This window comes from Manis javanica, chromosome 4 (genome assembly GCF_040802235.1).
Source record: "Manis javanica isolate MJ-LG chromosome 4, MJ_LKY, whole genome shotgun sequence".
Taxonomy (NCBI): domain Eukaryota; kingdom Metazoa; phylum Chordata; class Mammalia; order Pholidota; family Manidae; genus Manis; species Manis javanica.
In genome coordinates this window covers 172,355,412-172,371,296 of record NC_133159.1, presented here as the reverse complement: position 1 = coordinate 172,371,296, position 15,885 = coordinate 172,355,412, and the positions used below count along the sequence as shown (strand labels likewise).

The window sequence follows — 15,885 nt, the reverse complement described above, 5'->3', positions numbered from 1 at the left end:
TCATAAAATGCTAGGTCTGAAGCAGTTTAACATGTGTTACTTTAAATAATTGTACCTGTAGTTCAGCTCTTCCCCAACCGGGAGCTGGAAGGCTACGGCAGGCTTGCTCTCTTGGCAGAGAAGTTCCAGCCATCTTTTTCTCTCTAGCGCTGTAGGAAACCAACATCTTAAAATAATAGCATGTTGCCCCTGCCTTGTCTGTGCGTGTACTTCTCCAGAACTATGCATGGGGGGGAGGGCATCTTAATACTACTGGACATTGACCCAGACCACAGCTGCATTTACTTTAATAACACAGGACACAGAACACAAACTGGCTGCCATGTCGTTGTTTTTCCCGTTTTATTGGGGTATAATTGACAAAAAGAAATTGTATATATTTAAGGTGTACAACTTAGTATTTTGACAACAGTATACATTCCAGAATAATCGCCAGAATCAAGCTAATTAACATATCCATCATCTCATACATAGTTACCATCTGTGTGTGTGTGTGTGTGTATCTGTGATGAGAACACTTAAGATCTTCCCTCTTAGCACATCTCAAGTATACAATACAGGATTGTTAATTCCAGTGACATGACTGTCTATTAGATCTCCAGAACATGCTCATCTTGTATAACTAAAACTTTCCACCCTTAGACCAACAGCTTCCCATTCTGCCCTCCTCCCAGCCCCTGGCTGCCACCATTCTACTCTCTGCTTCTATGAGATCGCCTGTTTTAGGTTCCACTTGTAAATGAGGTCAGGCAGTATGTGTCCTCCTGGATTGTTTCACTGAGCATAATGTCCTCCAGGCCCGTCCAAGTTGTTGCAGATAACAGGATTCCCTACATTTTAAGGCTGAATAATATTTCACTATGTATATATACCACATTTTCTCTATCCATTCATCCACGAGTTGTTTCCACATATTGGTTGTGAATAATCCTGCAGCGAACATGGGAGGGCAGATATCTCTTCAAGAGACTAGTTTCATTCCCTTTGAATATATACCCAGCCCACACAGAACATTTTAAAAAATGTAGTCAATATGTTTTAAAAAGGAGATTACATATTCTGTTCAAAATCTCTATTTCTAGCTTCTCTTGAAAAGCCAGCTTAAGTGATTTCCCTGCAAAACGAAAGTTTCATAATAACAAAGACTTTGTCTGTTTTGTACAAAAAAATCTCTAGCTCCAAAATGTAGCTCAATGTCTAGCAGTCAACAAATATTTGATAAGCGAATGACATGAATGAAATAAAAGGACATGACTGCTGTTTGCTGAAACTTAGTAGCTTTCCCCTTTGGAGAGGGAGTGTATTCTCCCTTGCATGTTAAGTAAGTTTTCTCTACAAATGAGTTGGGGTGGAGAAAAAAAAGTTATATTTTTTTTATAGACTTAATGTTTGTATCCCACTCCCCTCCAAATCCCTATGTTGAAGCCCTGACCTCTAATATGATAGTATTTTGAGGTAAGGGGGTTCTTTGGAAAGTAATTAGGTTTAGATGCAGTTATAAGGGTGAGGCCCTATGGTGGGATTAGTGTCCTTATAAGAAGAGGGTGAAACCTGAGCATGTCCTCTCTGCATATGCAGATACAGTGAGAAGCTTCCTTTAGCCAGGAAGTGAGCCCTCATCAAGAACTTAATCTGTCAGCATCTTGATCTTGGGCTTCGCAACCTCCACAACTGTGAAAAATAAAAGTCTGTTGTTAAAGACACCTCATCTGCAGTACTTTGTTATGGCCCAAGCTAGTATGCATATGCTGCTGGCAGATACTTTATCTTAGTCCCCAGAAAACCTGATCAAAGAAAAAAAAATGCAAGTATGTAGCCCTACCTGACAGAGAAGAGTCAAATCAAACTCTGTAGATGGGTAGAAATGTGCCTAAATAGGAAGGTCCGGGTATGCACAGCTGCCTTGTGACCCCCTGGCCTGTCTAGAGAAGAGTCCTCTGCAGTGAGCTTACTGATTTTAGCAGCAAAGATTGTGGGTGGTCAAGTGTTGTTCACTTATTTATGTCCCCCCAAGATCCATGTGTTGCAGTCCCAACCCCCAATGTAACGGTATCTGGAGATACAGCCTTAAAGAAGTAATTAAGGTTAAATGAGGTCATGGGGGCCCTAATACAATAGGGCTGATGTCCTTATAAGAAGAGAAAAGACCTGGGATGCATTCACACAGAAAAGACTATGTGAGGACACAGAAAGAGGGTGGCTGTCTGGGAGCCAAACAGACAAGCCACAGAAGAAGCCAAACCTGCTGACACCTTGATCTTGGACTTCCAGAGTCCAGGACTGTGAGAAGATTAATTTCTGTTGTTTAAGCCACCTAGGCTGTGGCATTTTGTTTGGGCAGCCTAACCAATGGAGACAGTAGGTCAGGGATCTTTATCTATTAGTGATGTGGACACAGCGCATCTGATATACAAAAGCTTTTAAAACGTTCCAACACCTGAACAAAGAAAATGTATTGGCTCAAAACTGACAACTCCAAAATAAAAAAGAACTAATACATAATTAAATATTTACAGAACAATGAGTCAATGTTGACTTAGTTATATTACTAGGCACTCTATTCTTAACAGAATTCAAAATGACAGAAGAAACTTTCAAAAAGTATAGCAAAAAATACTGAATGTGAGGTGGATTTTAACATATTTGATAAGATATATGAGGTAAAGGTCTCCAATATTAGGGGTGCCTAGAGGCTACCAGGGCCCTGGAGTGGGTAGGTATGAAGAAGACCTGGGCCAAAAGCTAACAGACATCCATTCCTTCACATCAGTTTGTAAACCTGAACCTTTCTGCAAGACAAGTGACTTTCGTCCAGGACGAGAGACCCCAAAGAAGGAAGGCATTATTATTTTACTTTACTCACACAAGGGTGAGGTGAGGGGCAGTCCAATTCCATGCTGTGTCAGAATCCAGGGGACCAGATTTAATACTCAGCACTTCCAAACTCCCCCACTAGGGGCAGCGCAGGACAGAGCCACCGTCTACTGAGGGGCTGGGCAAACAGCGCCATCTGGACTCCTGGAGGCGGTATAGTCTGAGGTGACCAAGTGAAATTGTCCTTGAAAACTAGGGTTTTATTGTGAAAATGATCATGTGTTTCATTTTCTTCCCCATAATATGTCTACATTTACTTTTATGTACAAGTAATTTTAAGAACTACCAATGAGAATATCTGACACTCTGAAAAGATCAGCTGTGTTGTTCCATCATTCACCCCATCACAGACCCCAGAGGTATGGTATCACAGTTTGAGCAATATGGGTTTATAGGAACACCCAAGCCGTGCCCATAATCCCACCAGCCCTGACCGCCAGCTTTACGCAGCCAGATGAAATCATGCTACCTTGGCTTGTCTTCCATTCAGAAGACCTTCATCTTTTTATTCAACCATCTATCTCTTCAACCTTATGCTCTATTCCTCTGCTATCCTCGTCCCTTGCCTGCCTCTCATAGTGCACATATTGCCCCCAATCCAGGAGCACCCTCTGTGTCTCCCCTTCGGTCCAAACATCACCGCTTGTTAGAATCCAGCCGAAGGCCCCCTCCTTCCACTGGGGTCTTCCTCTGACTGCCTCACCATATAATCAATCAGCTTCCCTTCTCCAAAATGTTAGGAGTTTAAACCTGAACCACATGTCTGGCAGTTAATTTACAACCGCTTCATAATTTGCTCTAATGATTCATAGGCATACGACATGTCTTCAAATGGCATCAACATTGTTTCTTACTTTTTTCTTTTTACCCTGGCAGAAAAGGCTTCTGAGCAGGACAAACAGTCAGAAGCTAATTCATACTTCTTTTCCTTTACAACTTACTGATTAAGCCCACACAGCTTCCAGCTCTACGTAAGGGATCCCCACTCTCCATTCTTTTTATTCTCAGCCAGTTACCATCTCTCCCGTATCTCAAATATGGGGAAATATGAGATACAGAGGTTTTCATGGGAAAGTGTGTGAAGAGGCCCAGGACCACTCCCTGAGATCCCAGATTACACGAGGTCCCTACTTTTACTCTTAGCCATCCGCCTTTTCCATTGCAGTGTGTGTCATGGTTTGCAGTAGGGGATTTGGGTATGCTGTTGTATACCTGCCTGTTCTGCTCACTCAGTTGTAAACTCTCTGAGGCAAGGGAAGGCACACGGCAGCTTTGTCCCCGAGGAGTTCTAAGCAAAGCATAAACCAGGTACGTGCTAGATGCTTGATACTGTTCTTCAATAAAGCAAAGAATGGAGGGAGAATCCAGACAAGGTGCTTGGCAGGTCTGTGACTGAAAATTTATGATGAAGGAGAGCCTTTAAAAACTGCTCTCCAATTTTTGGTGCCCACATAACTATAGTTGTTTGCTGCTTTCCCTGACAGATGAGATTCTTAACCGTTGTAACTCACATGCTCCTTTGTCCCCTTCTTAAGGCCATCCCTTCCCAGGGGTGGCTTTTGGATCAGAAGATACAGCTTTGGCTTGGGTGTAGTACATCTGTACATAAGTGTTTCAAGCAACCTTTCTTTAATGCGTTTTATTGGTTTGTGTCCCATTAGCTCAGTAGCTAATAAAATTTTAAATTCTGAAAAAAATTGAAAAAGATTTTTCAATTGAAAATTTGATAATTGTTTGCAAAACAATGAGTCAATGTGGACTGTATTCGTGATAGAATTCAACATAATGAATGAAAACTTTCAAACATTATAATTGAATTTTGAAATGTAAAATAAATTGAGTTATTTTTCTAATATTTTTTCAGTTAACTTTGTGTTATGGCATACGAGAGCTAAAATGGCTTTTGTGACCTACTGTTGGAAACTTCTGTATTATAATGAATTTTAATAACATTGAGTCAAAAACTATTGGAAAAATATTGAAAAACAGAACTCTTCCTGCTCTTTCAGACGACACAAGATGTACAAGGAACAAATGAACCTCACTTCCCTGGACCCCCCACTGCAGCTCCAGCTTGAGGCCAGCTGGGTCCAGTTCCACCTGGGGATCAACCGCCATGGGCTCTACTCCCGGTCCAGCCCTGTCGTCAGCAAACTGCTCCACGACATGAGGCACCTCCCCACCATCAGTGCTGGTGAGGCTCACGGGACCGTGCAGGACGCACAGATATTCTCCCACGGAGGCTGGGGAACCATCCCAGGCCAGGGGCCCAGGGTGAAATATTAAAAGGTTGACTCTGACACCTGATTACAATAATAAGAAGGAAAACATAGACATGATTTCTTTGGAAGAGATATCACAGCCATAATCTCATCTCGACCCCGTAAGGGAGGTGTTCTGTACACTTAAAGGTGACGGTTACCATTTATGGGGTGCTTCTTTTGAGTTTGACGACTCTTATATAGGGGGATCTTCTGACAAAGACAATACCATTTTACCAGATCGGAAAACTGAGACTCAGAGAGGTTAAATAGCTGGCCAAGGAGAGCTGAGATTCAAACACAGGCCTGCTGTGTCCAGGTCTTGAGCTCTCAAGCACTGTGGCAGTCTAAGTGATATGCAGGTTATTAGGTTGGCCTCCCACCAGCTGCTGCTGGGGTGCCGGCTGAAAGGCTAGAGGCAGGGGTCCTGGGATGGAGCAGGATGGGAGACTATCCTGTACAGCTAGCTGGGCTCTGGGACATCCTGTACAGCTGAAGAGTCGAAGGCCCCTGCTGCCTCAGTCTCCCATTTGGTGTCTGAATCAGATGGGGGGACCCCCCCCCCATGGCTAGCTCTCCTGGGAACAAGGCTGGAGGTTCTCCAATGTCCTTCTTCTTCGCAGATTACAGTCAGGACGAGAAAGCCTTGCTTGGGGCATGTGACTGCTCCCAGAGTAAGTGACTGGACCCCCTCCCTCCGCCCCCCGCCATCACCCTGTGAGCCCCAGGACCTGGCAGCAGGAAGAAGGGCCCACCACCCTCTCCATGGGGCCCTGGTTGGCAGCCAGAGCAGCGTGACACTCCCTGCCTCATTTCTGAGAACCCACATTCCCCTGCCCCCCCACCCCCCGCCGCCGCCCACACTCCCAAAAGAAAAAGCATGTGGGAGGAGCTCTTCTGAAGGACCCTGTGGTCTGTGCGTGTGTGGTCCTGGCACCGCATCATCAGCACCATCAGAAAGCATGTTAGAAATGCCGGATCTCAGTCCCACTCTGATTTCCTGAATCAGAATCTGGATTTTAACAAGATCCTCAAGGGATTGGAGTTCAGACTTAAGAAGCAATTGCACAGGACAGTGGTTCTCAGCCTGGCAACATATTTGAATCCCTGGAGGAGCTTTTAAACGTGCCGGGGCCTGGCCTCTGCCCCAAGAGATTTTGATCCAGTTGGATCGGGTGAGGCCCAACATCAGCAATTTTAAAACCCTCCAGGTGATTCTAATGTAGCCAAGGTTGAGAAACACTGTGGTAAATGACTAAAAGAATCAAAATGATAGGGATCAGATACGGCACTGTCCCCTCGCAGGATGCTATGCGCTGGGGAAGGTTGTGCCTGGACCCTGAACTCTCTTCACAGGGCTGACAGCAAGGCTGGGGTGTGATGGTGAAGTGCCCAGGAGGCAGCCTGTCAGGAGCCCACACTTGCGGTCAGGGCCGTGTGTGTGCACCAAGCCCTTTCCCCACCCAGGTGTGCAGTCTCCAGGGGAAGAGAGAGAGATGAACTAGTCTAATCCACTATAGCAGGTGGCACAGTCCAAACCAGTAGGGCTGCTGTTGAAGCTAAAAGAAAGAGATCGGGTCTTCATAGGAAAACATTCGGGGTTTTCTGTGAGTGTCCATCTGGGAAAGCTGCATTGTTTGCCCTGTTCCCATAACAGCAGAAAGAATCTTGTCTTGAGCCCCTGGACACCCTCTCCGTGGACTGACACAATAGAACTGACCCTTCAGGCTCTGAAAGAAATACTAATCTCGAGGGTCTTACTAATAAGTAAGAGCCAAGAGAAGAAATCAGCTAGGTTTTTTGAATGAACAAAGGGCCACAGCCCTGAGATTAAGCATTGTTAACTCGCCCTTTTCTCCCTCCCAGTTGTGAAACCCAGTGGGGTCCACCTCAAGCTGGTTCTCAGGTTCTCGGACTTCGGGAAGGCCATGTTCAAACCCATGAGGTAAGTGACTGCCTTCCTAACCTCCACACCAGCTATGGCAGCCTTGGGCAGGGGAGAAGTGAGCAGTTGGTCGAAAGTTAATTAATGTGGTCTAAAGTCTTCAGGCCGGTCACTATAGAATCTCTTTTGGCACTAAGCGTATACCTATTTGTGGGGATAATAACTAAAAGTGGTAAAGGCTCATCTGTTGGGTCTTTACTCGTATCTATGCTACAGTACTTTACATGATTACATCTTTGGATTGTCAACGATCTTACAAGCCAGGTACAATTACAATATCCACTTCCAGATAAAGACACTGAGACTCGGACAGGCCAGCTCACCCTGATCTCCCAGTGCAGTCAGGATTTGAACCCACACAGTGGGATGGCTAAATTCACACTACCTCTATAATTGACCCCCCTCAAAAAGTTAACAGATCTTTACATAATATTGCTTGTTTTGATTGGACAACTAGACAATGAAGAAAGGCTACCATGGGATGTTACACTTTTAAATGAATTTCTTTTTGATTCATAATAACAGCAAATGCATGTCTTTAAAATTATGTAGTACATATATATGTGCAAAATAATATATATTTAGCCTACAGACAGAGGTTGGTGTGCATATGGACTCGTGGCCCCCAAAGGGTCCAAGAGGGGTTCCCATTAGCCGAGTCAGGCTATCCACCGGAATGCACTTCCAGTAGAATCCAGTTAGTATGACTTAGATTCCAAACTTTCAGTTAGTTGAGAGACCTATTGAAGGCCCAGTAGAATGAACACTAGTTAGTTCTAGTCCCTACATATTTAGCAAAAGCACCCCGTTAAAGAGAGCCTTGACTAGATCAGCTACATACTGGAATCACTTGGGGAGTCTTAAAAATCCTGAGGCTTGAGTACCACCCACAGAAAGCCCAACAGGATGGCCCCAGGGGTTCCCCTGTGACCCCAAAGCCCAGACAACCTTGGGAATCACTCTGTATAAGAAGACCCCCACCCCTGCCATGCTTCCCATGTGAAAATTTTTCTTTAAATAGTTATTTGGCCAATTATAATATATAACTTTGCAGAGATGCAACAAGTATATGTCTACCTATATGTAATTTATTGATGGAAACATCCCATCATATAAAAACCATACATAGACTTGGAAATACTGCTTTTTCCATATTTCACTTGTCCAAAATGTTTGACATCGATCATCACTGTCACCAGAGCCAAGTTTGGGGTCACCACCACCAGTCTGTTTTAACCAGTTCTGCCAGGTCATAAAACCCGCAGAGAATGAAGGCATCTCAGGTTAATGAATCTGTCCCAAACGACATTAAAAAGTTGAGAGGAGGCCCTGTCCTTTGAGACCACACAAGGACTTGAATACAGTCCCCTTTTCTGAGGGACAGTTTTGGGGGGGCGGAATCTCATCTTACATGCAGATATATGGAACACTAATAAGATGACATTCCTCTCAAAAAAGCATTGTAGCAGGGAGCACACGCGGCATTTAGCCAAGGTTCTCCAAGTGGGCATGTGATTCCTTGGTATGCCACTCGGCTGACCACAAGAGCCGCCATCAAGTTCAGGCCATTATGAGTTTTAAATTATTGTTGTGGTTACTTATACACGTTTAATGTATGCTCATAAGCAAGCACCAATTAAAGCGAGGAAGCAGAACAAGGTACATTAAAGAGAAGCGTAAAAATGATGATAAATCCACATATTTGCCATGCGTCATCAGATCCGTGAACTGTGTTCTCTGAGCAAAACTCCGTATGCCTGTGACTTTTGAAAACGGGAAGCTAATGTAGGGTGAATGAGCTCCAGCTTTGCTTTCTCACGTGGGGAGGAAAACTACTCATACTTGCAGTGTTTGGTTTGCTGGAAATCACAGGAAGTGCCAGCCTAAAACCTCTTCTCTGCCTTGTCAGTTTCCAACAAAATGCAAAGACTGTTCAGAGTAACCAGTTTTCTCCTTGAATATAACCCCAAGGTTTCCAACATTAGCTCCTAAGAGCCATTTTATCTGTCGTATGCCGTAACACAAAATTTAATCTGCCTTTTTATAAAATTTAGTCCAAGGCCAAACAGTATCATTTTTAAATGTATTTCTCAAAAAAGCATGCTTTTTTTTCTAAAGTGATTTAAAGTCGACATTTTCCCTTGGTAGAAAGGGAAAGTAGAAATTTATCTTTGGGTAATCTAAATTATGGCCATAATTAAAGATTATTTTTAAGGTTAAGATATATACAGTGAGATATAATACATCAGTGTTTCCCAAAGCTTTGAGAAACACCCATGTAAAGGAAAAACGATTTTCAAATTTAAAATCTTCCAAATAGGTCATAGACAAATGAGGAAATGATGTTTCAGAAAATTCTAAAAGGCATCAGAGAAACTGTATTCTCACAGTCAGAATTCAGGATTGAAAACGAGATTAGGACACAGGGACTGTCCTTGCTAGACCTTCAGCAATCCTGGGGGGGAGAATGCATGTGGGCCCTGGCTGGGGATGGAGGCCTGTGCCTTAAATGTGGCTACACCTTTCAAAATAGAAGCCCTGCTTCTGGCAGCTCTTCACTGTGGTTTGCAGGACTCGGTATGTATTTTTTGGCAAAGTGCATGGCACCGTTTCAATCACTGGTGCTGCTTAGTTACAGCTTCCTGCAACATTACGTTTATTTACATTTAAATTGCTTTTGCAGCCATCATGCAGTCCCATACAGTGGGCTATAAGATTATTCGGAGATCATCATTCCTCCATGATTATTAGCATGGAGGCCAGTTAACCTAGGGGCCAGAAGCTTCATGACTGGGAGGCACCTTTCTGAACAGGCTCACCCACCTAGCCCATTGCACTCAGACAGGCTGTCACTTTTCAGGAATCCATCAGAGACTTTAAAACATACATAAATCAATATTCTCTAACTAGCTCCCTCAGCCCTCTGGCTAGGCCCCGTCTCATGGCCCAGCGGAGGTTTCTCTGGGGGATGGTCCCATTTATTCACCCAGAACTTTTCTGCTCCAAGCGGCAATCATAGTGAATTGATTCTCTAGGGCTTTTTCCTTTTACAAAATCCTGCCTCGCACCCCAATAGCCAGTCCCCTCTTCTGTTTATATCTGCAGAAGAATGTCTGTGTTTCTTCCCTCTCACCTACTAGGTTCTTAAAAGAACCAGCTGCTGCCACCAAACTTCTTCAGTAGGAAACTTGGCACTGGGGTCTCGGCAGGACAATGTCTTCACGAAGCCTGCCTCCTGCCGCCGTTCAGTCTCCTCCCAGCCCCGGGAGCCACAGGCGTCCTGCTCATTTTGTTCGTCGTCTCTGCGTACCCATTAGGGGCATGAAGGCGTGTTGTCCTTTCCCGCTGGTCATGCTCATCAGCTCTCTTCTCAGGCTCCCAGCTGAAGTCTGAGTCCAGGGGGTGATTCCTTCCTTCCTTCCAGACAGCAGCGAGATGAAGAGACGCCCGCAGACTTCTTCTATTTCATTGACTTTCAGAGACACAACGCTGAGATTGCAGCTTTCCATCTGGACAGGTAGGCTCTGGCCCCGGGGGGTGGCCGATCCCGAGGCGGGCGCCGGTTAGGCCCGCAGATGGGACCCCTTGGCAGTTCTTCCTCTGGGCACATCACCCTCTGTGTGAGCCTTGCTGCTGCCTTTAAACGCAACACGTCTGATCCGACCCCGCATATTGAAACACACCAGGTCTTTTAATGGAATGAAAAGAGTAACTGAGACAGAAAACTAACCCTGCCGGCTGCTCATGCTGCCACCTTGGGCCTGACATTGCCCTTTGCTCTTGTGTCCTGATATGAAAATGGGGAGGATGCACCCACCCCCATTTATCCAAGGAGTCTAAAGGTTACGGTATTAAAAGGTAAAAAAGCACATCCCTAAACTTCCTTGCTCCTACTATTTGCCCGCCATTGCAACTCAGGGTGTGGTCCGTGGACTGGCAGCCTGGGCACCACCCAGGAGCTTTTCAAAAACGCAGAATCTCAGCCTCACCCTGGACCCACTTGATCAGATTTGAACGAGGTCCCAGGTGACTCATACATACCTTGAAGTATGAGAAGCTCTGGCCTAGAACACACCTTGGATGGGGGGAAGATTTGCCCAGGAGGCTTCATGAGATAAGGATCCGTTCTCCACCCCTTTAGATGTAGGTTTGCCCCCGTGCTGTCAGCTCAGCCCTGCAGAGCCCCCTCGGCTGGGGGTGCTCGGGAATGTCCCTCTATTACTGATGGTGACCATTACTCAGCTCTAACCAGGCCTCCCTCTCTTTCAGGATTCTGGACTTCCGACGAGTGCCGCCAACAGTGGGGAGGCTAGTCAATGTCACCAAGGAGATCCTAGAGGTCACCAAGAATGAAATCCTGCAGAGTGTTTTCTTTGTCTCTCCAGGTAGAGTGCTGGCCAGAGCAATATTCCAGGTCTGAAAACGTGGTAGGCAAGGCAGCCACCGTCACAGCCAGCAGTGGGTTTGTGTAGCCATCAGACACTCCCACCCTGGCCCACCCGAGCATCACACAGGATGAGCCGGGGCTGGGAAGAGGTCACACTTGACTTGCTAATCAGCCTGTGTGGGCGCTGACCACAGTGCCAGCCTCCCTGGAATCATGAGGGATCCATTCAAGCAAAGAACATCCTACTCATGGATGGGAAGTAATGAGGTTGGGTCCCATACTGTCTCTACTCTGAGACAGTTGAAAATTGGTACCCAGGATGCTCACAAGCCCCTACATCTGGAAAAGGCAATGTTTTCTTCTGCTGCCTTTTCCCAAGCTGTGAGTGCAAGGTTTCCCTTCCCTCCTAGTGGATTTCCTGGCACCAGATGATGGCATGCTTCCTCCCCTTACTGCTCCTCTCTGCTCCATATCCTCCAGCCAGCAACGTGTGCTTCTTTGCCAAGTGCCCCTACATGTGCAAGACGGAATACGCTGTCTGCGGCAACCCACACCTGCTCGAGGGCTCCCTCTCTGCCTTCCTGCCATCCCTCAACCTGGCCCCCAGGCTGTCTGTGCCCAACCCCTGGATCCGCTCCTACTCGCTGGCAGGAAAAGAGGAGTGAGTTGAGCCCTGGCCGCGGCACCGTGCCCACAGTCCTGCGGTCTTGACCTCGGGAAGCCCCGCAGTCTAGCAGGGCGGTCAGACAAGTGGCTAGATTACGAACTAGAGTGCAACACTTGCCTAATACAGAGAACTCAGGGTACACCTGGTTCACCCAAGGAAGCCCCAGGAAGCCAAGGGCCTCACAGTTGTCCCCCAGAGCCCAGCACACTCTGGGCATACAGCAGGTCCTCAGTTGATATCAGCTGACTGAATGAATAGGTCCATGCAGCCACCCAGCCCAGTTTTGATGGGAAGGAAAGTAACCGGGAAGAATTTCTGGGAACCTGACAGCTCCCAGGAACTAGTGAAGGCGGATAAAAGCCACCAGATAAGCGGACATGGGGGCATCCAAGGCAGAGAGGGAAATGACAGAATGACCTATAGGGGACAATGAATGGCTTAGATCTGGAGCCCACGTCCAAGAGGCTTGGTGGGAGCTGCAGAGGAAGCAGGTGAGGGAAGCGTGGCCAGTCTGGCCCGTGCTGCCCTCATCTTCGTCATTGCCCTTCTGGCACACAGTGTCTGGCCAAGAGCAGAGCACCCAGCAGAGTGGGGGCTCAGGAGACAGTGCTCAAAGACCCAGAAGCACCCTCCCCCACGGAATCTGCAGCACCCCCCCCCACCGTGTCTTTGCCCAGGGTCCTCCTGAAGGCACCCAGCTCCCTCCCACCTGAGGCCAAGGAGCTGCCACCTGCCCGGGCAGGATCAGGGAGGCAGGGTTTTGGGTCAGTGAGAGGTGTAAGGAGGGCCCGCAACACCTTGCCATCTTGGCTTTTCCAGCCCTAGGACTTCTTCTCCCCCTCAGGTGGGAGGTCAATCCACTCTACTGCGACACAGTGAGACAGATCTACCCATACAACAGCAGCGGGCGGCTCCTCAATGTCATCGACATGGCCATCTTTGACTTCTTGATAGGTGGGTCCTCTGCTCAGGGCACCAGGCAGACCTGGGCTCTGCCACTGCGCTGGGATCCTCCGTGGCGTTCGGCAACAAGTCACAGCTGAATTCAGGACTGAGTAACCTGGCATCAGCCACAGCCCCGGAAATGGCAGAGGTCCCAGGGGACAGAAATGCTACCCTCTTGGGTGGGGACATCACTCAGAAGCCAGGCATTGGAGGTGGGATTGAGCTGGAGTTGTTTTTTCCCTTCACAAGGTGAGGGGCAGCCAGGGAAGACGGTGTGTCTGTGCTGGCCTTTTGGCCCCAGCTTGTGCCTCCCCTCTTTTACAGGAAATATGGATCGTCATCATTATGAGATGTTCACCAAATTTGGGGATGATGGGTTCTTTATTCATCTTGACAATGCCAGAGGGTAAGTGTGCCAGCACCCCTCACCCAGCCATACGGCTGAGCAGAGGCTCAGGGGAAACCAGAGGACGCAAGAATGAGGGGCCTCTACTGCCATGTTCCCTGTCCCCTTGCCCCACCTGTTCCATTTCCTTTTTCCCTTAGTCTTTCTTAAATACCACTTAGTGCTCCTCCAGCCTAAGAGCACTAGTGACATAGACCAAAGTTCCCTGTGATTTTTACATGTTCACTCCTGGAGGCAGAACATGGGCTCATCCTCAGTGTCTGGCCCTCTGTGACTGGTGGATAAACAGGCAAACGAATCAATGATTGCTTGGTTTTAATGTCTTTGGACAGAAGCTTTTGTAAGCCAGTTGAGGACAGGGGCTGGAGAGGCAGCTGCCATGACCCCCGGCATTTACCCCAGCTGAGTCCTAAAAGGCTGCGGTAGAGAAAGAAGGGGAAACACGTGGCGGGGACACGCAGCTCGCCGCCCCTGAGGGTCTGTTTCCTCTCCTAGGTTTGGGCGACACTCCCACGATGAGCTCTCCATCCTCTCGCCACTGTCCCAGTGCTGCAGGTAAGCTCAGTTCACGGGCAGGTCACAACAGGGACACTACATCCCACCTGCAACCAGGCTCACAAGGTCTTAAATCCGTTTTCCTTGGTTTAGGACATGGGTGGGTGGGCAGGATGGGAGGGATTACCTCACTTACACAACTACAGAATTTTCCCCAGCATCTCAGGCTCCCATCTTTCAGCCTAGGGCGAATTAGGAAATAATCCTATAACCCTTCCTATCACCCATTTTCATCTTCACTCAGATACTAACCTTTGCAGACCCTGAGTCTTTGTTATTACTCACACCTCTACTTAGCCCAGCACTCATATAAGCTCACAGGCATCACCACTTGCATCACCACCTAAGCAAAACCCTGATTAAAGTCCCATAAACTTGCACCAGGTTGAAAGAAAATAGGCCTTTGTCTGGACACCATTTCTCTAGACAGTCTCTCAACTTCCATACCTCTCCAGTGCTGCAGCCAAGCTTGTAAGACTGTCCAGCTGCTCAGCTGCGGTATCCAGAGCTCATTAGAAATAAGTGACTCACATCTCGCAAACTCACCTCATCCTTTTCCAGCTGGGAAACTCGGAGCAGAACATGAATTCTCGTCATCCACTTCTTAGGTTAAACGTGCCTCCCTCCTTACCGTCCCCCTCCTCTCCTCCTGAGGCAGGCAGTGGGCATGACAAGTCAAGACAATTAAGCTACTTACACATCTGAATCCAAGTCAGATTCTCATATAAAAGGAAATCAAAATGCTAAATATTGGCCCCACCCCATTTCCATCCTCTGATTTTTAGAACCTAACAGAAATATTATCAAGTTAGGAAGAAACAGCTTGGAGGCTGACAGCACCTACTGCTTTAGAAATGGCTAACATCTTCATTTCACCTACTAGAGATTCGTTAGCTTTAAACCTCCTTGAAAAGTCATTAAGAATCAATATTCCAATTCCTGTAGAAATGCTAGATGCGTCCGGTCCAGCTTCCTGTCGTGATCACCACTGTTAGAATACAAAGGGCTCAGCAAGCTCTTGACCCAACAGCAGCTGGGCAAAGGACTGCACAATCCTGGATGTCATCTTTTATTTGTTCCTTTTACCTGGTCCTTGTTAAACTGTGCTTCGGAAGGCACTGGGGGAGAAGGCTCGCTCTACAACAGCTGTTGGTGGGGAAATTAATTCAGTCAAGTTTTTTTCTTTACATTTACTTACTTGGTTCCTATGACTTTGTCCTCCCAGGATAAAAAAGAAAACACTTTTGCACCTGCAGCTGCTGGCCCAAGCGGAGTACAGACTCAGCGACATGATGCGGGAGTCACTGCTAGGAGACCAGCTCAGCCCTGTCCTCACAGAGCCCCACCTTCTTGCCCTGGATCGGAGACTCCAAATCGTGCTGAGGACAGTGGAGGAATGCATAGAAGCCCATGGAGAGCAGAGTGTCATAGCCAATGGCCCAGCAGAACAGTCAGCCCTAGACTCCAGCCCAACTAATTTGACAAACTAGGACTGGACAAGTCAAACTGCTGGAGACAGCAGTGGACTCCCAAGTGTGAACACTGCTCCTCACGTCCCCCCATCAATATTGGGGTCTTGCGTCATGAGCTCAGGAAGCAAGTAGCAGGGCACTGGGATGACTTTGAGCAAAGGAAGTGGGATGCACTGAACTTTCCTCCTGGGTACACTGCTCCTCTAGTGGACCGCCTCGGCTTCCTCTTGCCCAGAAGGCACTGCCTCCTCAAGGCCACAAACCACCTCCTGAGCCCGCTAGGGAATCTGGATACAGGTCAGGCTTGGAAGGTTTGGAAGCCTTGTCCCAGGACAGAGTATTAACTGTACCAAATTAAAGGACATCAAATGGA

The 15,885-nt window shown here is 47.2% G+C and overlaps 1 protein-coding gene across 1 annotated transcript in view; it reads left to right on the top strand.

Annotated features, from left to right (window-relative positions):
• FAM20A (FAM20A golgi associated secretory pathway pseudokinase) overlaps positions 1-15,885 on the top strand; it is a 46,596-nt gene extending 30,711 nt beyond the window's left edge. Inside the window, exons 2-11 of the mRNA XM_073235833.1 lie at positions 4,884-5,068; positions 5,759-5,809; positions 7,002-7,080; positions 10,505-10,597; positions 11,350-11,465; positions 11,948-12,128; positions 12,979-13,088; positions 13,404-13,485; positions 13,981-14,040; positions 15,266-15,885. Of these exons, the coding sequence (XP_073091934.1) occupies positions 4,884-5,068; positions 5,759-5,809; positions 7,002-7,080; positions 10,505-10,597; positions 11,350-11,465; positions 11,948-12,128; positions 12,979-13,088; positions 13,404-13,485; positions 13,981-14,040; positions 15,266-15,530 (1,222 nt within the window). The 3' untranslated portion in view covers positions 15,531-15,885. The remainder of the gene's footprint in view (positions 1-4,883; positions 5,069-5,758; positions 5,810-7,001; positions 7,081-10,504; positions 10,598-11,349; positions 11,466-11,947; positions 12,129-12,978; positions 13,089-13,403; positions 13,486-13,980; positions 14,041-15,265) is intronic.